A 26,218-nucleotide genomic window follows, 5' to 3' on the forward strand; every position below is an offset into this window, starting at 1 on the left:
AAAACTATGGCATGTTTATTCTAGATATAAAAAGTAAATTTTAAACAATGTTTCAAATTTTCAATGAAAAAAATTCTAAATTAAAAAATGTAAATAAAGTTGGAAGAAGAAATTAAGATGCACTCAGAAATTAATTAAGAGATCTCACATTGAAACCAAAATGTTAAGTCTAAGTGCATTAAATACTCAAAAAAAATTTGTGGCAGATTAGATTATCTTGATAAAACAAAAAATAAAATGACATTTGATAGATCTGGAATTTCTGAAGCTTCATCTATCACCTAACCAAGTATAGGAAATAACTATACCAACATACAATACAGTTTTTTTTTTTCAGTTAACAATGACAAAATTAAGTCAAACAAGAAAAAAATTTTATTCTGCTTATGATTTGAAAGTTTACCTATACCTTAGAATAACTGAGGGCATCTTAAATAAATATGTATATATTTGTTTATATATAGAAATTGTCCATTTTTGATTTCTACTTTGCTCAAAGTATTCTGCATAATTGCAGCTATACCATACAATCACTTTATATTTAGCTTTATATATTCTCTATACTTCCTATCAGACATAGTTATATTTTAGGAAGCACACTTCTAATTCAATAGATTGTGACTATTCTAGGGCTTATTGGTAAGTATGATTTGCCATTGAAAGCAAACCATGATACAGAAGATGGTATGGTTGGGATAAAATAATAATTCAATAAGCTTCATTTATTAAGTATTATGTTTATATCTCATAGGCTCAATGAGGACTAGGTATTACAAGAGAGCATTTGTTCAATGCTGATTTTAAAATGCTATTTGTTAGGCAAAGGAAGTATGTTAAAAATAAAAAAAAAAGTAATAATTAAAATGCTATTTGCTCAGCGGTATGTATGTTGGTCTGCTGATTCTAGTTTCAATTTCATTTGTTTACAAACCTAACGTTTACCAGGATGTCACTCAAACACCAGAAGACTTGCTCCCTAAATCTCTAGCAAATAGGCTTTACTGTAGGGTAAATAGCTATAATGATATATACATTTTTTTCATTTCTCATAAAGCTGTGTGCTGTCAACAGTTTAGAGCTTTGTCAGTCACACACTGCTCAAGCCTATTCTTTAACGAATTCTTAATGCCTTCTGTGCCATAACTATTTTGGGGTTTGGTCTTGTTTTTATCTGATACATTAGTAGCAAATTCTGTCATCTCCAAAACATGATGGCATTCATGATTTTGATCTCCCTTCATCATATATCTTTGTATATCATTTGACAAAGTGACAGTTCTCAAGATGCTTTGTTGATAGCACTCTTTGACACTGTTTGATACTGTCTTCAGTCTTAAGATAATTAACTGTGAGCTTACTGCCATGCTAATTCTGGGGGACAGTCCACGATCAATGGCATGTTTTATTATATAGATGCCTCAGGAGCAAAATGATCAGCATAAAATTATTCAAATAATGGATTTTTATAATACTTGGAGCCGACTAAACTGGGTAAGCGTACCCAATTAGGTGTCTATATTTAGATACAATTTCTAGATTTGCTCCTATATATTTGAGATGGCTATGTAGAAATGGCTGAAAAACACTGGATCTGTTACACCACACCATTAATATCAACACATGAAATCATATAGGATGCCATTTACTTTGATGCAACAGTCATACAGTAACTGTTAAAATCTTAGCTGAACTCAAATTTGTCAACCACTAACATAAAGCCACTGAATATAGTACAGAGAGTGTAAGGCTATTCTTTGTGTCTTAAAAAAAACCCTCCTATATACTAGGTCTCTTTGGGGAAAATGGAATATTATTCCTAATGTTCTTGCAAGGAATACAGTTTCATGCCAAACACAGGGTGAAATTGAGAAAAAAAGTCATTGCACATTACAAACAAAACCAGATTGGTGGCAAACAAGAAAACTGCGGACTCCTTTAACGTGTATACATGCTTAAAAATAAATAAAACAAATTGCTTACCTCCCTTATTTTACTAAAACACTAAAACACAGCATTTGTTTTCTGTTGCATTCTTAAAATGTTTTTGGAGGACTAATTTAGACATATTATATTCCTTAACCCTACAATCTATTGATAATAGTGTCATCTAGGTGGTGTTACATACAAGTACATACTGCAGAGGAAATAACTCTGTATCTTGAAGGCATTCAATAAATGCCAACAAAATGAATGAAACATACAGTCATAAAAATTTGTCTAAGAATGAAAAAGAAAAGCCTACAACCAATACTGAGGCAATGGTAAACATTCATATTTTATTTCTGTGTTAAGGTCATACTATGAAATTTATTATATTTATTTCTTCTATTCTACATAGGCCAACAAAAGGTCAACTCATCAACTCATTATGCCAGCTCAAAGAAAAATTAATACTGTTCTACTGTTTTAACCTTTGGATAACATTTTCAACCTTCAGACAATTCATATATCTGCTGCTTGACACCTCCTAAACTAAACTAATTTTTTTTTAACTAGGTAAAAAAGGTTGAATTACAAGCAATAAAAAGAACACAATAATTCCCTGGCAATATATTAACTTCATACGTTACATAGTAAAAATTAGGATACTTTGTGTTCTTTAAATAGTGTCTTAATTATCCAAATATTTTAAAAAATTAAGTGGATTTTGAAATCAGCTTACTTTAAATCCACTTTCTTTACTCTGGTTGCTTATAAAATTTTACGAGGCTTTATCAAAAATTGGTTTATTCCTTTGTGTAAAAATATAACACACACACAAAATGACTTTCTTTACCGAAAGATTCATGAAAACCAGAGGAGAAAATTCAACAATGCCAAAGAGCTCAGATGAAGAAAAATGGAAGAGTTATGTGAAACAATGAGTAAAGAAGGCACAATTACCTAATTTTACTTTCTCCTGGTCAAAAGGCATTGTTGATCTTAAGTATTATAAAAAGGAGCTATCTGGAGCATTATGGTTATAACATTTGGAAGATACAATGACATAAACCTTTTATTACTTTTAATTGATGTTTTGCCTGAAGATTCTCTCAACTAAACCTTAGGGCTATCTCCACTTACAAAAACCAAAAAGAATAGAGATAGACATTCTAAATATTACACTAATTCAAATTCAAAGTAAGACATACAATTGTTACATTTAATGTTTAAAGGGTATATTTTTAGCAAAATACTTTAAAAACGCAAAGGGGATGAAAAATGGCCACTGACACTTTGTGGGAGAGACAACCGGATGCGGTGGGCACAGAAGCACCCTGGAAAGCGCGTGCCAAAGCTGGGGGCAGCCGCTGCTCAGCACCTACTCACTGGTTGCTGCATGTGGGATAAAGGGCCGGTACTGCCATATTTTATGCTCTGCTCCAAGAAAAGTGAGATTTCTCATTTTTTAAAACGTAAAAGCATCTTGATTTTTAAATGGTGGCAACAGATTGAAAACATGTAAAAATCAGATGTGGATAAATACCAGTGATACCCTCTGTGCTACCGTATATTCTATACATGGAGAGGAAGATAAGCAGACTAGTCTACATCAGGGGTGTGCAATCTTTTGGCTCCCCTGGGCCTCAGCGGAAGAAGAACTGTCTTGGGCCACACATAAAATACACTAACACTAATGATAGCTGATGAGCTAAAGAAAAAATAATCACAAAAAAAATCTCATAATGTTTTAAGAAACTTTATGAATTTGTGGGAGGCTGCATTCAAAGCTGTCCTGAGCCACAGGTTGGACAAGCTTGGTCTATCTCCTCTCAGTCTTCACTCTTCAACTTACGGGAAGGTGAAGGGAAACAGGAAAAGATCTTGAGATACAAGAAGTATTGCATTCAGAAATGCAGAGCGATTTTCTTGCTTTTAAGACACAATAAACCACCTAAAATTACGTAGGGAATGAAGCTGACCAGGAGGAGAGATGGGGGAAGGTGACGCAGGTAGGTAAAACATGGTGGCAATCTTGACTCTGCAAATCCAGCCTTCCATCACTACTGGTATTACTATTACTGGGACCTGATTCACTAAGAGCAAAGAAATGTGTTTATCTTATATGATAAATTCAGTTTAACAAGAAAAAGCAAATATAAACTGAATATGCTAATTGTCAATACAATCATGTTCTATTTTGCTATTTTACTAAAAAGTATTCTACTTTACTTTTAAAGTGAACATATTTAGTGATCAAATATGGTTAAGGTTTTAAATGAGAATTAATATTTACCTATTGGATTAAAAACATGCATTTTCAGGCCTATAGGAAGCTTTTTTTCCCCTATGTGGATATTTTCTATCTTTTGATCAGTAGTGTTATTCAGTGTTATTTGTATAGAGACCATCTTATCACCAAAAATGCAAGGCTGTCTTGGAAAGAAATAATGGGCAGCAAGTCCTTTTCCACTCATTCGATGAAGCAGCACGTGAGTTTTCGTTGGTACAAATACAGGAGTACTGACCTATTACACATGGGAAAAAGAAAAAAAGATGAGTTAGTGAATATAGTTATTCTTCTAGAAAATACACAAACATTTATGACATTTAATTCTTGGTTCCCCTAAAGTATTATATGAACTACAATAACAAACATTAGTAGGATATCACACACATAGATATTAGTCAGAAATGATACAAAGAAGTAAATGCCCTCAAAACTGTATAAAAATTTCTCTGTAACCTCCAAGCATATATTACTTTTTTTTTTTTTAACAACATAAGCTTAATAAGAAGAGCATAATCTCAGTAATACAAACATACTCATTTTTTTTTTTTTTTTTTTTGCGGGGAAGGGGGAGGGATTTATAAACTTTGTTAGTTTTTTTCCCTAGATCCTCTGTATTTGGCCATCTTGCTAACTTTCTTATTGGTTTTAGCAGTTTGTCAATTGATTTTCTTGGGTGTTTTAGCCAACTACCAAAATGAACACCTTGGACCTTCATTTCCAATCCTGACTCTTTGAACTGGCTTTTTGTTTTTATTTTCTTTCTCTGCAAACTGAAGACCATGGCCCCCAGGACAAGATGGCTTCTTCCTTTGCCTTAATGATTGAAAAGATCTCTACTTTGAGATCAAGTTAACTATTCACTTACATTTTCTTCCAGTCCTTTGATGGTTTCAAATTTTAATTCATATAGAATTGATTGATTTTGATAAATTGACTCCATATTTAATTATTTTTCTCCAGATACATGAACTAATTGTCCCTACATAAGCTAATGAATAGTCTTTCCTCAATGATTGTAAATGCAAAAATTCTAATTATTTATGTACTAGGAGATATTTTTGGGCCTTGATTGTCCTGTTAAACCAGTACCATATTGTTTTATTTTTTATAGACCTACAATATAATTCAATTATTTGGTAAAACAAATCTTTCCTTGTTTCCCCCTCCCAATATTTTCTTGGCTAATCATCTTTCACCCTTCTATTGAACATTAGACTCTTAATTAAATTCTTCCCTCAATCTCATTTTGATTGAAATCATAGGCAGCATATTAAATAATGAAACACTGTCCATTCTAAAACCATTCAAAATATCAGTATTGCATATTAGGCTTGACCTGACATGGGGAAGCATTAAAAAAAAAGTCAATTTGTAATTAAACAGGCTTGATTTAGATTTTTTCCTGCCAACTGTGGTCTCCCAACTAAATTATCTATTACAGTTTTGAGAGTATATATCAACCTATTAAACATTTTCACTATGCCATGTACACCTGATGACATTACAAACTTAGCAATTATAGTAATGATTTAAAGTTCAACAAAAATCCGAGTTAAATATCATATATACAAAATGATACATCATGCCTTCTAAGCATCATTAAAACATAATATTCTTTCTCCAAAAGCTCAACAAAAAATGGGCAATTTAAAATAATCATCACCTCTAATCCCAGCACTTCGAGAGGCTGAGGTAGGAGGATTGCTTGAGCCCAGGAGTTTGAGAACCAACCTGGGCAACATGGCGAGATCCTGTCTCTACAAAAAATGCAAAAAATTAGCTGGGTGTGGTGGCATGTGCCTGTAGTCCCAGCTACTCAGGAGGCTGAGGTGGGAGGATTGCTTGAGCTCAGGAAGTTGAGGCTGCCATGATTAGGTCATTGAACTCTTGCCTGGGTGACAGAGCAAGATCCTGTCTTAAAAAATAATAATAATAATTAAAAAAATAATAAAATAATAATCATAAAAACTTATAGGAGAGTTAATTTGTAAAATACAATAAACAATTAGCTAAATTTAAAATTTTGATTATATAAAATAATAGGGCTACTGGCCTATTCATTCTACTTAAGCCTTCTGATGATGATAACAACAATCTAATATTTTAAGTTTTCAAATCACTTTCACTTCTAAAGTTAGGTTTTCCTTGAATGAAAACTATTTTCAAAACCCTTCTCTTTCTTTCTTTTCGTTTTTTTTTTTTTTTTTGAGACGGAGTCTCGCTGTCGCCAGGCTGGAGTGCAGTGGCACAATCTCAGTTCACTCAAGCAGCTCCAGACTCTCCTCGGTAACTGAGACCAGGCTTTTCCCATGAAACTCCCTGAGCTTCTGCATGCAGTACTCATCAGCGGGCTTGGCTGTATATACTAATTCAAAGGCCCGCTTCTGCACTTGCTCCACAAACACAGAGCCGGCCACCTGCTCTTTGCTCTGACCAGTGACGCTATAGATGGATTTCTGTGTCTCTTTCACGCAGGAGACATATTTTGACACAGATGTCATCTCATCTCCAGACTGGTAAGTGTGATACTGCAGCAGCTAGGACACGTGTCGCTGGCTAGTGGAGTTTTTATGGATTCTAAGCTTTAGATTTTAATTTTTTAAATTCTAAAATTTTATTTATTGAATTTTTATAGACAGGGGTTTCACTCTGTCGTCCAGGCTGGAGTGCAGTGGTGCAATCATAGCTCACTGCAGCCTGGAACTCATGGGCTCAAGTGATCCTCTTGCCTCAGCCTTTTAGGTAACTTGGACTACAGGTGTGTACCACCATGCTGGGTTAATTTTTTAAATTTTTTGTTGTGATAGTGTCTTGCTTTGCAGCTCAGGCTGGTATCAAACTCCTGGCTTCCAGCAATCCTCCTGCCTTGGTCTCCCAAAGTGCTGAGATTACAAGGGTGAGACGTCACAACTGGCCCAAGCTTTAGATTTTTAGATAAGGCCTCATTGAATTTCTTGCCATTCTCCCTGTCTTCTGCCAGCTCAGAGAACAGCTCAAGGCACTTCTTAACAATGTTTTTGTGGATGACTGTTAAGATTCTGCTCTGTTGGAGCATTTCTTGAGAGATGTTCAGGGGCAGATCCTAAGTCAACCACACCAAGGATTAAAGTTGAGATACTCCAATATCATCACAGCTGTCCACGATGAACACATGATGGACACAGAGTTTGTTGTTCTTTTTTCTTCTAATTCTCAAAGAAGTCAAAGGGATCCAAACAAGGGATGAATAGCAATGCTCTGAATTCCAACCAACCTTCCACAAAGAAATGCTTGACTGCCCAATGGTCCTCCTAGTCACTGGTGAAGCTCTTGTAGAATTCTCTATACTCCTCCTGGGTGAATGTCATCAGAATTTCTGATCCAAGTGTTCTTGGTCTTGTTTAATTCTTCCCAATCAATGATTTCTCCTTGATCTTGTTGGTTTTCTTTTTCTTATCCTTACTGTTCTTATCTTCTTCATCTGAACCCACATCTTCAATCTTGGACTTTTTCTCATCATCTCTATCTTCTGTTTTTTGGTTGGTTGTTTGTTTTGAGATGGTGTAATACTCTGTCACCCAGGCTGGAGTGCAGTTGTATGATCTCAGTTCACTGCAACCTCCGCCCCCTGGTGGATCCTCCCACTTCAGCCCCACAAGTAGCTGGGACCTAAGCTGCGTACCACCATTCCCGCCTAATTTTTTGTATTTTTTATAGAGTCAGTGTTTCACCATGTTGGCTAGGCTGGTCTCAAACTCCTGAGTTTAAGCGATCTGCCCACCTCAGCCTCCCAAAGTACTGGGATTACAGGCATGAGCCTTTGTGCCTGGCCTATCTTCCTCTTCTTTCTCACCTTTCTCTTCCTCTGCCTGTCATCACTGATTTTCTTCTCTCTTTCCTTCTCCAAAGAAAGGGTAATGGGATAGCCTATGAACTGGAAGTGCTCTTCACTACTTCTTTGACCTTCCTCTCTTCTAAGTACTCTGTCTGGTCTTCTTTAAGATGGAGGGTCACTTTGGTACCCCTGCCAATGGGCTCTCCATGGTCAGCACATACAGTGAAGGAACCCCCAGTGGAGACTCCCAGGCATACTCTTCATCATTGTTGTGCCTTGTGATCACAACTACTTTCTCTGCCACAAGGTAGGCAGAAAAAAAGGCAGCACCAAATTGCCCAAACATGGAGATACCTGCACCACCCTGAAAAGCCTCCATAAATTCTTTAGTACCAGGGAATGCACTCTGACTTTGGTAGACACAGGCATTGACATGACCAAGGCTGATCTCCTAATTTGGGAACCATTACCATGGGTTGGGGATTATGTCAATTTCCAGCTCTTTACCATTGTCCAACTTGGAAGGGTTTGTAAGGCTCTCACAGCAAATCTTGTCCAATGCATCATAAACATTAGATCAATTCCTGAAGGAAAATCTCCTCATTAGAATAGAAAGTATTGATGACGAGAGACATGAGTTGGGCAATATCTCCCTGAAAGGCAAGTTTCCACCTCTTCCTCTTCACGTGCACTTTCTCAGGCATCTTGAAAGAAAAAGGCTACAAGTACTAGAGATCAAGGTGGGCTGGGACTGTCCAACATGCACATGGCACCAAGGCTGCACTGGGATGACTCCAGAGCTATGTATTTTATAGTTACAGATTTATACTCAGCAAAAATCTTCTTTATCCCCATAAATTCCCATGATACTGAGGCTATGATAATCAACCTTAAATATAAGCTCTTATCTGGCTAATATTTTTCAGTGTTACGTGTTTATTTCCTTAATTATAAGCATATTGGAGACAGTGACCAGGTCTTACTTTTATTCTACATTGTTCCACAAACATATTTGTCATCAAATCATTAAATAAATGTTGGTATAACAAGCTTTATCTCTGTGAAAATACATAAAAAGTTGGCCTACATATGGGGGAAAGAAAGCCGAAATTGTAACGTAAAAGGGAAGACTATTTGAAAATTGGAGAAAGGCAAGGGTAGAGGAGTGGGACTAGAGAACAGAAACAAAGGTCTGGTTCACAGTGGCCAGGAATTAGTACTATAGATATCACACAAGGTGCTTAGAAGTACGCCTTTGGTCATTTAAGAGCCATCAAGCCTTGGCGGACTCACTGATTCTTTCTTTCAGTCTAATCCTAGGACACATGGTCCAAACGTTTATTTTATGTTTTCAACTTTGTCTCAAAATTCTACAGCTTTATTATAATTGTTAAAAAATATGTTAAGGGATGAATAAAGAAAAAAAATAGTATAATTCTCTCCACTCATTCTTTCCACATTCAACCAAGTTCAAGGTAAAAAGCATTCTCTAATAAATTCACCATCTAAAAAGGTCCTCCCTTACAACCTCCAAAGGTTATCTGTGATAATTCCCAGAGGTCTACACACTCCTTCACAATAAACAGGATCATAAATGACACTTCATGGTAATAATATATACTTGTTTAACTACAGAAAGGTACTAAATGAAAACATAGCCAGGTGTGGTGGCTTGTGCCTGTAATCCCAGCACTTTGGGAGGCCAAGATGGGCGGATCACATGAGGTCAGGAGTCTGAGGCCAGCCTGGCCAACATGGTGAAACCCCATCTCTGCTAAAAATGGAAACATTAGATGGGCGTGGTGGCATGCACCTGTAATTCCAGATACTTGGGAGGCTGAGGTGGGAGGACTGCTTGAACCCAGGAAGCGGAGGTTGCAGTGAGCTGAGATGGTGCCACTGTCCTCAAGCCTGGGTGATGAAGCAAGGCTCCGTCTCAAAAAAAAAAAAAAAAAAAAGAAAGAAAGAAACAGAAAATGTTTGATTACTTTTTTACCCTTGTTTCCTAAGTTTATACAAGTCATATTAAGCCAACCTTCTCCAGCATCTAGATAAAATACATAGGTGATATTTTGTTCAATAAACCCAGTGGGTTCCATAAATCCTTTGACTACTTCCATATATAATACATTTAATCCAGTATTATATTAATACTAATATATAATAAGGCTTTAGTTCAATATTTTGTACATCAGACCAGATACCTATAATCCGGAAATATATATGAGATCCGTGGCTGCTTATATTCTAGGATGCTCAACATTGCAAATGGCGTTCTTGACTTCATATTTTATAGATACCAATGATTTATTAGATGCAAAAAAAGGTAAAACATAAATTAATTATAAAGTGATCTAGATTTGGGCTGTGAAAACGAGGGTTTAAGAAAAAGGGAAGATTTAATAAGTCTAAACACAATAGATGTAGCACAGAGGTTGCAAACTATAACCCGCAAGCCAAATATGGCCTGCTGCCTATTTTTTAAAAATGTCACTGGAACACAACCATACTCATTCATTTACATACTGTCCTTGACTGCTTTTTTACTCTACGATGGCAGAGGTGAGTAGTTGTAATACCTAAAACATTTACTATCTGGTACCTTTACAAAAAAAGTTTGCTGACCCCTGATCTAAGGGCACAAATGTTCGATCCTTGCCATTCCACATTCCTTCCCTTGTTGTTGGAAACAATTCTCTACAGCAGAGGGTCCCCAGTCCCCGGGCCATGGACCTGTACCAGGGCATGGGCTGTTAGGAATCCGGCCGCACAGCAGGAGGTAAGCGGCTGATGAGAGCAAGCATTACCGCCTGAGTTCTGCCTCCCGTCAGATCAGCGGTGGCATTACATCCTCATGGGAGTGCAAACCCTATTGTGAACTGTGCATGCAAGGGATCTAGGCAGCACGCTCCTGATGAGCATCTAATGCCTGCCTGATGATCTGAGGTGGAACAGTTTCATCCAGAACCATCCCCGTATTCCCAATGGTCCACGGAAAAATTGTCTTCCACAAAACGGGTCCCTGGTGCCAAAAAGGGCTCTACAGGTCCCATGTCTTCTGAGCAGAAACATTAGCAACTTTGCTTCTGAAGCTCTTTTCAAAGATGTTTCTACAGCAAACAGCCTTTGGAAGACAGAGTAATGCCTCCCTCTGGGGCAGGTGATAGACTTGTTTGTTTGTTGTCCAGGATTAGAAAGATAAAATCTCCCTCTGGGGCAAAGGCTGAATAGATTTGCTAACAGTCCTCTGATAAAAACCTAGAATTTTTTTTTTTTTTTTTAATACTTTTAAGTTCTGGGATACATGCACAGAATGTGTAGGTTTGTTACATAGGTATACACGTGCCATGGTGGTTTGCTACACCCATCAACCTGCCATCTATGTTAGGTATTTCTCCTAATGCTATCCCTCCCCTAGCCCCCAAACCCCCGACAGGCCCTGGTATGTGATGTTCCCCTCCCTGTGTCCATGTGTTCTCATTCTTCAACTCCCACTTATGAGTGAGAACATGCGGTGTTTGGTTTTCTGTTCCTGTGTTAGTTTGCTGAGAATGATGGTTTCCAGCTTCATCCATGTCCATGCAAAGGACATGAACTCATCCTTTTTTATGGCTGCATAGTATTCCACGGTATATATTTGCCACATTTTCTTTATCCAGTCTATCACGGATGGACATTTGGGTTGGTTCCAGGTCTTTGCTATTGTATATAGAGCTGCAATAAACATATGTGTGCATGTGTCTTTATAGAATTATTTATATTCCTTTGGGTATATACCCAGTAATGGGATTGCTGGGTCAAATGGTATTTTTGGTTCTAGATCCTTGAGGAATTGCCACACTGTCTTCACAATGGTTGAACTAAGTTACACTCTCACCAACAGTGTAAAAGCATTCCTATTTCTCCGCATCCTCTCCAGCATCCTGTTGCTTCCTGACTTTTTAATGATCACCATTCTAACTGGCTCAAGATGGTATCTCACTGTGGTTTTGATTTGCGTTTCTCTAATGAACAGTGATGATGAGCTTTTTTTCATATGTTTGTTGGCCACATAAATGTCTTCTTTTGAGAAGTGTCTGTTCATATCATTTGCCCATTTTTTGATGGGGCTGTTTGATTTTTTTCTTGTAAATTTGCTTAAGTTCCTTGTAGATTCTAGATATTAGAACTTTGTCAGATGGACAGATTGCAAACATTTTCTCCCATTCTTTAGGTTATCTGTTTACTCTGATCAGGTTAGCCTCCTGTAAAGCAACACATTGCCTGTGCAGGCTTCACCTAGCCTTCAGCACGTGGGGCTCAGAGAAGTGATGCAAATGATGCTACTCTGGCTACTGCTGCTGCTGTAACAAACTGTCCTTTGTCTCTGACCAAGGAGTCTTGTGTCTTCTACCAGCATTCATGAAATTGTTGCAGATTAATTAGTTAGCCTGTAAGTAGGGTAACATCTCAGACTCTTCATAGTTCTTGATGCTTGATTAAAAAAATAATAATAATTTAACAATTCCCAGAGCCACTTATTTCAAACAGCTAACACTCAGACCACCATATACATCTGTGCAGTGACAACTGACTGAAAGGGTGGATAAGAGCTAAAATCCAGCTCACATTCAAGGGAAACTTTTTGGAATCTGCACAATGGTGCCATACAGGCTAGTGGCTTTACTAATCAGAATATAACTTTGCATAGTAGAGGTTACTTTTTTCTTTTGGCTTTCCTTTGTGAAAATCCATGCTATGACTTTAATTTTTCCTGTGGGTTTCTGAAGTATCAGGAAATGTTCTGATAGTCGACAACAAAGTGTCGAGTAAGTCCCATGACAACGCAGAATAAGAATTCATTGTTTCAGAATTGCTTTTATTTGATTCAAGACTACGGGTTGGCCTTTTGAGGAAGCTTTGCCCCCAACGCTTCTTTACTCTATAGTAGTTATGTACGAGATTGTCAGCCCAACACACCCTACTATTTTCTAGAAACCTTGACACATTCAGCACATGATGGAGCTGGCAAGTTCTAATGCCTCCTCATGACTGGCTGCAGTTAACTGGTTCAGGGATGGACAATTTGGCCCAATGAGTTCCTTTCCTAGGATTTTCGGATTTGGTACCTAGTAATCTGAGCCAGACTCTCTCAAGCAGTTAACATTCTGAGATTTAAAACTCTAATTTTTGTCTGTGGCCACATTTCCTGCCACATTGTTCAGTGAGAAAAAAATAATGAAGCATATTTCAAAGAAAAGCATAGATGAGAGATAGACAGACTAGCTGGTAACTTTGATCTGGATGGTTCTTGAGGCCCAGACACATTCGTGTCCTTGTTGAAGCTGTTTTCTCTGAACTCTAGCTGTAATTTCCTATTTATTTATTTACTGCTTAACCTAGTTCAAATTGGGATTCTATCATCTATCTCCCCCATTCTACTACTGGTTGGGATTAGTCAGATTTCAGGACATTAATTGGAAGGGGAAATAAGCTTGTAATGGGAGAATGCCCCTTTGCCCCCCTATCTCTAAAGTGCTGGTAGACATGGAACCAGGAGATCAGAGACTCAGGTAAGGCTTTTGATTAGACTGACCCATATGTATCTGCCATATGTGTAGGTCAAAAACAGTAAAATTATCAATTTCATGTGATTCAACTAACAATTTGTTTTGGATCAAGGCTACTTAATCCTACCTTTAATAGAAAAGAACCTTGAGTCCTTGATGTGGGCCATCCTAACTCACTGGAGTTCTGTATTGTGGTTAGAGAGCAAGGTCCACTCTAATAACAAAGTACGACTTTGCCTTTATTTGTCCTCTGACCCTATGTATCCCTTGGGCATCTTGGGGAGAAAGGTGGTAATGTGCAAGAATTAGGTATTTCACAGCTCTCTGTCCAATAAGAACACCGTTATTTCAAACACAAAGTAACTACTAATCATTAATCATTACTCACCATTAATGTAGTAATTCATGCTTTCATGTAACTAACATTTATTCAATGAGTTGTACCAGCCCTGTGCTAAGGAGTATGATACAGAGACAAAGATGAAGTATCCTAGTCCTCAAGAAGTTTATTGTTTAGCCTGAGAAAACAAAGTAAATCAACTAGTGTGATAAATGCCATGACAGAAGCAGGCTCAGTGGACTAGAAGAACACAAAAGTCATAGCTGACACCTGAGGGAGTCATTATGGATGAAAACCCAGTTATTTTAATGAATTAATCTGGCTATTTCTCACTACTACCACTGTTACCAGCCTGGTCTGAGCCACCACCATCTATTATCCGGATTATTCCAAGAGCTTCCTAATTGGTTTCCTTGCTCCTACCCCTGCATCCTATCGAACATAGACTGAATTGCTGTTAGTCTATCCTGAACACAGTAGCTAGAATGTATCAGTCAAAGTTACATCATGCACTGGGGTGATGAAATAATTTGTACACCAAACTCCGTGACATGAGTTTACCTATAAAACAAACCTGCACGTGTACCCCTGAACCTAAAATAAAAGTTTGAAGAAAAAAAAAGTTACATCATGTTACCCCTCTGCTCAAAACCTGCCAATGGCCAGGATCCCTGTTCCATTTCCTTGATCTCATTTTCTATTACTCTTGAATTCACTGTTTATTCTACTCATCATCCTGACTTCCTTGCTATTCTTTTTGCATACTCGTAACGGTCCCACTATAGGTTATTCCCTTGTACCCTCCACCTGGAAAGCACTTTCTCCAGAGACCCACACAGCTCAGTTCTAGAATGTCTCCTCAGATATTACCTTCTTAGTGAGGTTTAACCCATTTGCATCCCTTCCTTCTGCTTTCCTTTTTCCTTTTGTATAGACACTTAATACCTTCTCTAACACAATATACAATTTATTTGTTTGTTATGTTTATTGCCTGTCTTCCCATCTACTTCTCATTTTTATGCTCAATGTATAAAACCTAATTTTACCCTTTCTCAGAACTCAAAGCATAATTTTACTATTTTAAATGCTTATGGAAATTTGCAAATAATATACCTTGAGTGTTGGTCATAACTACACTTTATTTAACACTGAGTGCTCAATTATAACAGTGTCCTTAAAAATACTACAGCCTTATAGGAACACACTGTGGTGATATGTGGAGATCTTCTATTTTAATATTTGTTGGTTTTAGGATATAACTTGAATTTTCTATTACATACAATTGTGAAAAAAAAAGTACATTTCTTTTTTTTTTTTTTGAGATGGAGTCTCACTCTTGTCGCCCATGTAGGAGTGCAGTGGCACAATCTCTTTTCACTACAACGTCCGCCGCCCGTGTTCAAGCGATTCTCGTTACTCAGCCTCCCAAGTAGCTGGGATTACAGGCGCTCGCGACCACACCCGGCTGATATTTGTACTTTTAGTAGAGTTGGGGTTTCCCCAGGTTGGCCAGGCTGGTCTCGAACACCCTACCTCAGGTGACCCACCCGCCTCGGCCTCCCAAAGTTTTGGGATTACAGGCGCGAGTCACCACGCCCGGCCTACATTTCTTAAATGCACAAAGAACAGCTTATTGAGGGACTTCTACAATACAAACGCTAATTCTTGAAATGTCTACTTTTAAGTGTATTATTTTATTAAAACTTGTATAAACAGGATAGTATGAAAGACAATGTTTGAAAACATTAGTTTTAATTGTTTAACGACCAATGTTCAAAGAATTAAAAACTTAGCTGCATTATAAGCAAATGATACGGGTCATCTTCACTATGGCTCCTGAGGAAGTAATTAGTTCAGTAACTACAGGAACTGTAAAATAACAAGCCTCTCCCAAGAGTTAACAGAACAAAAAGCATCAAGCAACAATGAGATAATCCTCTACAAATCTTTACACAGCATATGTTTAAATAATAAAAGTCGTTTGTGTACCTTTAGATGGTTTATGAAAATAAGCAATCAATTCTGCAGACACAACATTATTTCTAAAGGAAATCTATGTGACTCATGATGCCTGTAGATACACAGAGACAAACCACACATATTTTATCAGTTTATTACAGTAAGCAAATAAGCGTGGAATGAGAGTGCACATAACTGTCTACTTAGCGCTTACTGAAACATTTATAAGAGCTGTTATCTCCCTAATAACAGACAGACAGCGTGCAATTTTAGAGAGGAGAAAAGCTTCATATTTTTTAACACTTCACTAAAAAGTAACTGAAGAGTGTAAAATGAAAAATACTCTGTGCAGTTAGCTGGTAATGGACCATATTATCAACTCAAGTTAGATTTATAGGATACAAACTAGTCACTAATAGTTATTTTATGACATAGCATGTCTGCTTTTTTTTGAGATTATTAAGATTAAAGTTGTAAAACTTCTTTTGAACGTAGCTGTTCAAAATGATTGAATTATAAAATTTAAAATGAGATTTGAAAAATAAAACATGGAATATCAAGTAAGTGCCTTAGAATAAACCTTGTTCAGCATCCACATTACTATTTCAAAGATGACATTTCCATGTAAAGCTTTATGAAAACAATGTTTTCCAGCCTTTTATGCTTTAATCCACATTTAGTTAGTCAGTCATTAAGTATTATCAATCCATTCTGTTTTTGAATTTCAAAAATATGAAAATCTGCAGTATATAAAATGCTCTTTGTATCTAGTTTTGTGTGGCTTACTTTACATCAGTATCTATTTAGATATATAATTTATAAAAATGATGAGGTAAGAAAATAGCTATAAACAGAGGCACAGCTTCATCTTTAACAGTAGTACTTTTAAAACCAATGTATGTCTCAATTGATAAGATCCGTAATGCATAAAGTCACAGTATTGTCTTATTTATCCTATAAACTGTAGAAAGTGGGTCTTGATTTTACCTCCAATCCATTTCATTGAGGCTAGCATTAACCTAGTATTGACCTAGTATAGGATTAGCAAAAGTAAAGGGCAAATTTGCTTAACTCTTACATATAAGCACAGACTCCAAGAAATATATTTGAATCTTCCAGCAAATATTACTTCAAATAAATAGTTTTTAATACTAAAGATAACTTCTTCCTTATGCATATAAATTTTGATATAGAAATTTATGATAATTTCTCATATTTTATTTTAGTAATCAGTATACATTATAAAACACATGAGACTTTCTCACCTCTTATTTTGGTAATAATATATATTAAAAATATATTTGTGGAAATACTTGAACACATAATGAACAAATATTTAATGAGCATCTTAATTCATGCTTGGTATTAAGCAGGCACCAGCAAACCATGCTTGTAGGCCAAATCTGGTCCACCGCCTAGTTTTGCAATGCCTGTTCACTAATAATGACTTTTATATTTCTAAATGGTTGAAAAATCAAAAGCAATATGACTGTAACATTAAAATGATATGAAATTCACTTTAGTATCTATAAATAAAGCTTTATTGGAACACAGACACACTCATTTATTTATGTATTATCTGTGGCTGCTGTTGCATTAAAATGGCAGGGTTGAGTGGTTGTGGCCTGTAAAGCTGAACATCTTTACTACCTGGCCCTTTACAAAAAATGTTTGCCGATCCCTGGTATAGAATATATTCAATTTACAATGGTTTTGAGATAAGGAAATTAATATCCCATTCTTTCCCCTCCCCAAAGACAGATCAATAAACTTCACTATCAATACATTTACTGCTTTTTTATACATCTGAAAGCCAGAATGCTGTCTATATTTTTTTATTTATCATGTACACGGTCAATAGTACCAGAACCAGAACCATGAATACAGATATGTTATACTATTCATAGATATGTTCTCCTATTCCTTTTATATTTCTTTTCTGACTTTTGGTTTAAGAGTACTAATAAAAACAAACTGAATTTGATTTGTAAAGTGTTCAGCGTGAAGTTCTCAGTAACTGGTTATAACAAATTTCATTAGAACCCAGAGCATTTTACAGAAGCCCAAAACAAGTATGCATTGTGAAGCTATGATTTGACAGATGTGATAATTACGTGATCTTAGTAGTTCTACTGCTTTTTCATTCACAAGATCAACAACATAATATAAAAAAGAAAATGCTAGTGGTCTTCTCCCATTATAACCAAGCTCAGAACTTTGGCATTATCTTTGACATCCTCACATTAATTAGAAAACAAATTCACTGTCTCCTGCATTCATTTCCTCTTTTCTGTCCCTCTACCACCAGCTCAATTCAAGTCTTCATTAACACTGAAGATATTTTAAAATCTTTTCTAATTACAAAAGTATTATATGTTTATTGAAAATAATTTAAATAGTATGAAAATGTAAGAAAAGTAAAGTCCCAGATGGGCGCAGCGGCTCACGCCTGTAATCCCAGCACTTTGGGAGACCAAGGCGGGTAGATCACGAGCTCAGGAGTTCGAGACCAGCCTGACCAATATGGTGAAACCCCATCTCTACTAAAAATACAAAAATTAGCTGGGCGTAGTGGTGCACGCCTGAAATCCCAGCGACTCAGGAGGCTGAGGCAGGAGAATCATTTGAACCCGGGAGGCAGAGGTTGCAGTGAGCTGAGATCGCGCCATCGTACTCCAGCCGGGCGACAGAGCAAGACTCTGTCTCAAAAAAAAAAAAAAAAAAAAAAAAGAAGGAAAGAAAAGTCCCCCTCAGGTAACCATAAAAATTTGGTGTCCCTTCCCATCTTTTGCTCCCTTATGACTTCTCTTGCTTATACTATACAAGGTCTCTCTAATTTGCCCCCGTCATTAGATTCATTATACTCTGAGCTGTACCATAAGCTGCTATACAAAACAATTCTCTTGGAGTTGTATAACTCCTTCATATACTCAGCAGTGAGGTGTGGTGGGAAACGCAGGGCTTTGAAACTAAACAGATTTGAGCTGAAATTGGTTTTATACATAGGGCATGTCTTACTAGCCCTGTAACACCAGAAAAGTTACTTAAGCTGAGGGGATCTCAATTTTCAAGTCTGTGAAATGGGGACACTAGCACCTATCTTTCAGGGTTGTTTTAAATCTAGGCTAAATATAAACAGCTGGAGGCATGAAGGGCCTGAGGAGCATGATAGGCACAAGTAAGGGAGTAAGATTTCAGAATTGAAAGGATGAGAAACTGAAGTTCAGTGCACGTGAAGTTATTAGAATTGAACAGATCAAGACACTGTGAGGTTACATGTTGCACAGGTTATGAATATGAACACTGCAGTTCCCCAAGATGATGGTGGGCCAGAGAGATTATGTATGAAATACTAAGATCTTCACTGAATATGGATAAGTGATTAAGAGATCCAAATATAAGAATGACAAGGAAGGGAAGAGGGAATAGGAAGATGGAATGGGCCCCATAAAAGGAAGGAAGATGAGGATGAAAACAGAATGGCCTAAAAGGAACAGCTGAGCTTCACACAAACAATCTTGGTAGTAACAATGATTTCGTCAAAGACAGAATTATCAGCCATTATGAATGAGGCCATACTGAACAGATTTACAAAAGGACTTCAAGATCCAAATGGAGATTCTCAGAGAAAAGCTAGGCCATGAACCTTACAAAAGTGTATGAGGGAAACCGTAAGCTGCTCTACATATCTCAGAGATGGGACTGTGGCCTCTAAAAGCTGGCTGTGTTGCCTTGCATTTGAGTGAATTGGGACTTAGGGACATGGATCCTCCTTGATGAAGGATGTGGATGTCCCCTAGGAGAGGTCCTGGAGATAAGGAAAGAAGTATGTCTTAGTAGACATACAAATTGGAAAGGGAATTTTATTATGGGTATAGTGATTTTAAACTACAGATGCTTTCTTCGAATCTGACAGAAGGGAAAAGGATCCTTATACATCCTAGATGCCAGTTCCAGGTACCACAAGTTGCCGAGAATTTCCTGATGCAGGGCAAGGATGGGGAAATGGGTTCCCTGAAATGATAGGACAGAACAGACACACACACACACACACTCGCTTATATAAACATTATTCCCCTTGATCTGTGTGTAGTATTTTAAAATTTTCAGTGAGGAGGTGGGAATGGAGAGAACGTGATTTACTACACAAGGCCTGGTTTTCTTCATGGCAAAGGCACCTGGCTGCATGGCTTTCGGGTCAAGTCCTGGGCTTGAGCCTCACTCTTGCACTGTGGCACTGGCCAGGTCTTCTCAGGCTATACCTATTTTTAACATATGAAGGACAAAGCACTTTTCTTCCGAAGTAAGAATGGTTAGTTTCCTTCTCGTGGGGCAGAATTACAGCTGGCAGTAGTACGAAGGAAAACACTGGATTTTAAGTTAGAAGGCCTTCAAGCTATTTGATGAGAAGAAAATCATTTAACTTCTCTGTGCTTGTATTTGTACCTAATTGATAGGATTCTTTTGAGGAGTCAGTGCAACACTGCATGTGAGAGTGTGTTGCTGGTGAAAGTCTCCTTCTTTAATTATTATTAAAGACAATGTTTATTAGCATAAGAGAAAAAATAGTGGCAGAGCTAAGACTGAAATATAATATTCTTCAGTGTCATTTCTGTCAAGCAATAAGCTATAATTCCTTTTCCAATAAACACAAAATGTTCCTTATGATAAAGGAAAGTAAAGGTTAGTCACGCAAGCTTGTGGGGAGTTTTCTCTCTTTCAGGGAACTACACAAAGTGGAAAGAACTAGCATTTATTATTTCTTTCCAAAGATTAATGACAGTTGAGGAAACATTTTTGAATGTGGTCTTAATTATAATCGGCATCCTTAACAAACAACTTTTAAAAACAAATCCATAAAATGAGATTAGAAGTGTCTTTAAAATATCAGTTATTTAATAAACCGCATGTCTGAAAGTGGATTTCAAGTGATAATTTTATAAGGATACAGCATAAGGCAAAGGAGTCTCAGGGAAAGTCTGAATGCCACATCACAGGGGACAAGCACACCTGGAGACGATAGTTTACACTTCTTTACTTCCTCAGGATTATTTGTTAATAAAATTTCTACTAGATACCTATCTTCAGTACCGAAATGACAGAATCCCACTTTTATACTAATTGTAAGGAATTAACTCAGTATTTGGACATGTTGAAAAGACTGATGATGAATACCACCTTTTAAAAAAAGCAATGAAGGTACCCCCGGAAAACTGCAGGGGGTATGAGACCAGATGTCAAACAATCTCGGTTATAGTTTGAACTCAGCCACATATTAAATGGTGAGACCTTAGCTAAATCACAACCTCAGAGCTTCTGTTTTCCTCTTCTGTAAAATGGGGCTAATTAAACACATCCTGTCTGTTTCACTGACTTGTCGTGAGGATCAAATGAGGCCATATATGTGAAATTGATTTTTAAACTGCAGAAAGTTCAATAAAAGACATTATTGGGATTATTAGTAAATTGAGTTTTCAGGCAATGTTAAAACACCAATCTGTCAGATAACACAGGGTCATGAGGTTAAAAGTACATATCAAAAAGCTGAATCATCATTGGAAAAAGGCTTTTATAACAATATTGCTGTATTTATTGGTAGTACCATCCAAAGGCCTTTAAAAAAGTAATCCCTTCCCCCACATTTGTTTTTCCCTCCTCTGTTAGTTGTGGGTGAAGAGAACTGTTCTCTAAAAGGTTTCTAAATGATGCTGATGTTAAAAAATATAGTATCACCATTTAACAGCCTTTTAAAGAGCAGTGCCCAGTATGGTCTTTGTTAACAACTGAGGGAGGAAGGGACTATTTTTTCAAAGGCTTTTAGAGGATGTTGTTAAAAGAATATATAGTGACATCATTTAAAAGCCTTTTAAATAATAGTCCTCTTTCCCTCCCAATTGTAATGGCCTTGGCTTTCATTTATTTTGTACTACAAGCCGAAAATGGACAAGCCAACATATTATTGGCTATGGCAGCATTTGTTGGATGGAGAATGATGCATTGCTTTTAAAAAGGTCGGTGTCCAGAAATAAATCCAACTCTTCCAGAACATAGTTTCATTTCTATACAGGATATTGCCCACCCACCTTATCATCAAGTTGTAGTACTTTTTGCTTGTTTTCCTTAAGAGTTTACTGAAAAAGACACCATGCCAACAGGAAAGAAGTCATAGCTAAGTCATTCCGAGATTTCCCACGGCATGAATGTAGTTCTACAATCTACTGAGGTTTGCTTGCGTGAACTCTCTGTCCAATTTATGGCAAATTCTCTTAGCTCCTCTTCTGTAGTCTTTATTAATCTATTTCTTCCCACTGTTCCTCTCATTTTAGTTTAGTCCACTAGGAGACAGCAGCGGACACTTGGCGTTCCTTTCCATACTTAGCTCCCAGGGAGGGGAAAAATGAAGTCACCCATTTGGTTTAAGGCACAAAGTCTGATAGACAGTAATCTATGAAAAAAAGAACTAGCCAGGGAAATAATCATATGATATGAAACAATTTTCCATCTCTTCTTGTGTAGGGTCTTTTCAGAAAAGTGTCCCTTCATTTTAAGAACAAGATTTCAGAGACCTGTAACACTTTGATGAAAAAATAAGCCTTTAAAACATCTAAAGGTACAGCCCTCTAAACACACTGACACACTGTATTTTAATCCTAAATTTTAGTGTTCCCCTTACTTTTTGCCAGTCTGGCACACAGTACTCACTTGTTTATTCTATGATTTACTTAAATCACAGTAAATCATTATTTACTTGTGATCTACCATCATAAGTCATATTTAGTTAAATATTAATTACTACCCAAAATGCAATGCTCAGTTCAAGTCCCAATTTATTTATTCAACTCTTCCTGACCCTACTCCAGCCCATTATGATCTTAATCACATTCCATTTGACATGTTACAATTTAATTTTCACACTAACTTTACATATTGTCTTGTATCCCATGGAACAAAGTGCTAAGCCTAGACAACAATAATTTCATGCCAAACAAAAAAGAATTAGCCAGGTAAATAATCACAGTATGTGAATCATGTTTTTGCATGATTTTTGAAAAACGTAAATAACTTTTAAATTCTCTACTACCTTAATAGCACCCGTTAGTTATCTGTGCCTATAATTGTATTTGATGGTAAATAAATACTTTAAAATATTTTAAAACAACTGGATAAAAATTCATTTCATTTGAGATTTATATCTCCATTATCTTGAGATAAATGTTTCACTAAGAAATGCTATTATAGGCCGGGCACAGTGGCTCATGCCTGTAATCCCAGCACTTTGGGAGGCCGAGGCGGGCGGATCATGAGGTCAGCAGTTTGAGACCAGCCTGGCCAACACGGTGAAACCTCGTCTCTACTAAAAATACAAAAATTAGCTGGGCGTGCTAGTGCACACCTGTAATCCAGCTACATGGGAGGCTGAGGCAGGAGAATCGCTTGAACCCGGGAGGCGGAGGTTGCAGTGAGCCGAGACCGCACCATTGCAGTTCAGCCTGGACGGCAGAGCCAGACTCCGTCTCAAAAAAAAAAAAAAAAAAAAAAGAAATGCTATTATAATTCTGATTCTAAAGTAGAGTAAGTAAAAACTGGTAAAAATTTTGAAATATAAGTGTTAAATTTTCTAACTTGAAGCATCAAAGAGACAGTACTAGGAAGACAGGAAACTTTATTTAATATGACTGATGTGAAAATTTCAAATTTCTCTTAATTTCCTTAACTGTAGTTAAGCAGAACCACCTCAAATACGAATTGCTTCATTAGGCAGATGGCCATAATCTCCACAGCAGGGCTGCATTTGAACTCTAAGACTAGTGAGTGATCCCCATGGTACAATCAACATCATGATCAGAGAATACAAGTCTGGGTGTGGTCCTCGGTTCTGCTCTTCATGGAAATGGCCTCTATGAGTGCCATCGCCCTGCCCTCCTGTTCCTCTGCAATTTGATAGGGTTGGGGTGAGACATGAGTATCTGAGTCACCTCCCTCCTCCCACAGGTTCTGTAAGTGAGGTGGTACACAGAAAAACAGCCCCCAAAAGGTGTCTAGGTCCTAATCCACAGAACCAATGAATATGTAACATTATGTGGCAAAAGGGAATTAAGGCTGCCAATAAGTTGACTTTGAGATGGTAGGTCATTTTGGATTTTCTGGGAGGGCCAATGTAATCACACAGACCTATAAGTGAATGAGAGAGGCAGGAGAGTCAGTATCAGAGTGATACAGCATGAAAACAACTCAATTGGCCATTGCTGGCTTTGAAGATGGAAAAGAGCCATGAACTAAGGAATGTGGGCTGCCTTTACAAAAAAAGTCAAAAAAAGTCAAAAAAAAAAAAAAAACAAAAAACAAAAAACCAAATTGGATTTTCCCATGGAGCTCCAGAAGGAACATGGTCATGCTGATGCCTTGAAAGATAATAATACATCTGCACTGTTTTAAGCCACTGAGTTTGTGGTAATGTGTTACATCAGTGACAGGAAACTAAAAAAGGTAATTGCGGTGCCTAGTTGAAAACTACTGTTCTGAATTCTTATGTTGTGAAACCTATCTTCAGAGTTTACAGTATAGTTTGTATGCATGCAACTTTTTCAATGGCTGATCTGTGATCTGCGAAGCAACAAAAGTCAGCTTTCTCTGCAGTATTTTCTCATTGAACTTCCAACTATTATAGACACTAATAAATTTGACTGGCTCTCAAATTGTCAGAATCATTTTAGATGGCTGGTTTAAAAAAATTCCCCTCTCCTAACAAGCCTTCTATGCTTTCAAAATAAGCACCATGGGTTGATTTTGATCTATTTGTAGTTAAAAGACAGGTGCTGGCAACAAATGAAAAAAATAAACATGAACTGCCATCTGAAGGCTTCAATTTAATGCACTGATTATTATCTAAGATTCCCTCTTAACCCCCTTTATTTAGTATGAATCCTTCTGGTAAAATACACATAAAGAAGCATTTTGCATATAAGCAAAGGGGATTATCATTAGAAGTAGTAGTGATAGATGTAGACACTTGGTTGAAGAAATACAGAAGAGAGAAGTTTCAATGGGGAAAAAGGAAGGAAAACAAAAACATGAGAGGGTCTGGGTGGGGCAGAACAAGTTCAAGATAATGAAATACCTAGGTTAGAAAAGTATCAATAGTAAGTAGGTATCAAAAAAGAATGGTAATCCTGAAAAACTCTAAAATGTGCCATTGTTGTCTAGAGTTACCACTCTCTAAAACAAGCACAATTCAAAAAGTCAGATGTTTAAAAAAGTTATACCAAGTCTCTGAATGAGGACTCTTAAGCATTCTGCAACCATCTGTGTCAAGTTGTCTATAACGCATTATAAATACTGTAGGTGCACCAGTGAATGCTTATGCAATCAGGTCTATGTGAGAAAAGCAGAACCACAAAATATATAAGCAAATGCTGCTCAGAAAAAATTTAATTCAGTCTGTGTCGGTCTGACAGAAACACACATGTAATAGGACAAAATGTTTCTTTGTGAACATTCCATATGGGTAAATCATATTATAGAAGGCATGCACATTATAATTCAAGAATATATTACAAATATAAAAGAATGCTTTCTCTGCAGATTTGGCAGCATTAGTAATTTCCTCTGTCAGGATCCCAAGACATCTTATGTAAATGTCCACTGTAGCCCGACTAATACTCTACTGAACTCTTGTGTTTACATGGTTTCTGTTTCCATAAGACTATAAGATAGGACTCAAAACTGACATCATGACTTACTTTTTTCTTTTTTTTTTTTTTGCCACAGCTCATACCAAAGATCAGAATGTAGTAGACATTCCATCCATGTTTATTAACAAATATTTAGGTTTGTGAAAAAACAAAACAAAACAACCTTTCATCACGAGTACCATAATCCCTAAAGCTTTACTAGAAAGCAAAAGAGAATTTCCATGGATAAATGTCTGCAAAGAAAACAGAGGGCATTAACTTATATCCACGATTCTACCCAAATTCTTCTTGGAGGACTAAGAAGAGAGAAATTTCAAACAACCATGTTAAGTAATTTTTATGTTTAATCTGACACCTGCTCAGACCATCACACTACCTCTTGATATATAGTGGCACCCTTTGGTTGATACCTTTGAAAAAGGAAGTACTGAACCACATATCCATAAACATACTCCCAGAAAGCACATCTATGAGTCTCAGAATACAAATAATCTCGTCAAATATAGAAAATAAAACGCTTCTCTTACGACTTCCCACATCCCTCATTGATCAAAAGACTGATGAATTGATAACCTTCTCTAGGTATGTATCCTTCTTTAAAAAATCAGTTAAAAGGTATTGTTTTCTAAGTGAAAACCAGATTAAAAAAAG

At 36.9% G+C, this 26,218-nt stretch overlaps 1 protein-coding gene and 2 pseudogenes across 3 annotated transcripts in view; all 3 read right to left on the reverse strand.

Moving 5' to 3' along the window:
* AP3B1 (adaptor related protein complex 3 subunit beta 1) overlaps positions 1-26,218 on the reverse strand; it is a 297,879-nt gene that overhangs the window by 33,065 nt on the left and 238,596 nt on the right. For all 3 annotated transcript variants that reach the window (XM_073993667.1, XM_045393910.2, XM_045393911.3), the window contains one exon: positions 4,217-4,448. In XM_073993667.1, the coding sequence (XP_073849768.1) occupies positions 4,217-4,448 (232 nt within the window). The remainder of the gene's footprint in view (positions 1-4,216; positions 4,449-26,218) is intronic.
* Positions 6,966-7,911, reverse strand: LOC135971196 (heat shock cognate protein HSP 90-beta-like; annotated as a pseudogene).
* On the reverse strand, positions 7,909-8,858 carry LOC135971315 (heat shock protein HSP 90-beta pseudogene; annotated as a pseudogene).

This window comes from Macaca fascicularis, chromosome 6 (genome assembly GCF_037993035.2).
Source record: "Macaca fascicularis isolate 582-1 chromosome 6, T2T-MFA8v1.1".
NCBI lineage: Eukaryota > Metazoa > Chordata > Mammalia > Primates > Cercopithecidae > Macaca > Macaca fascicularis.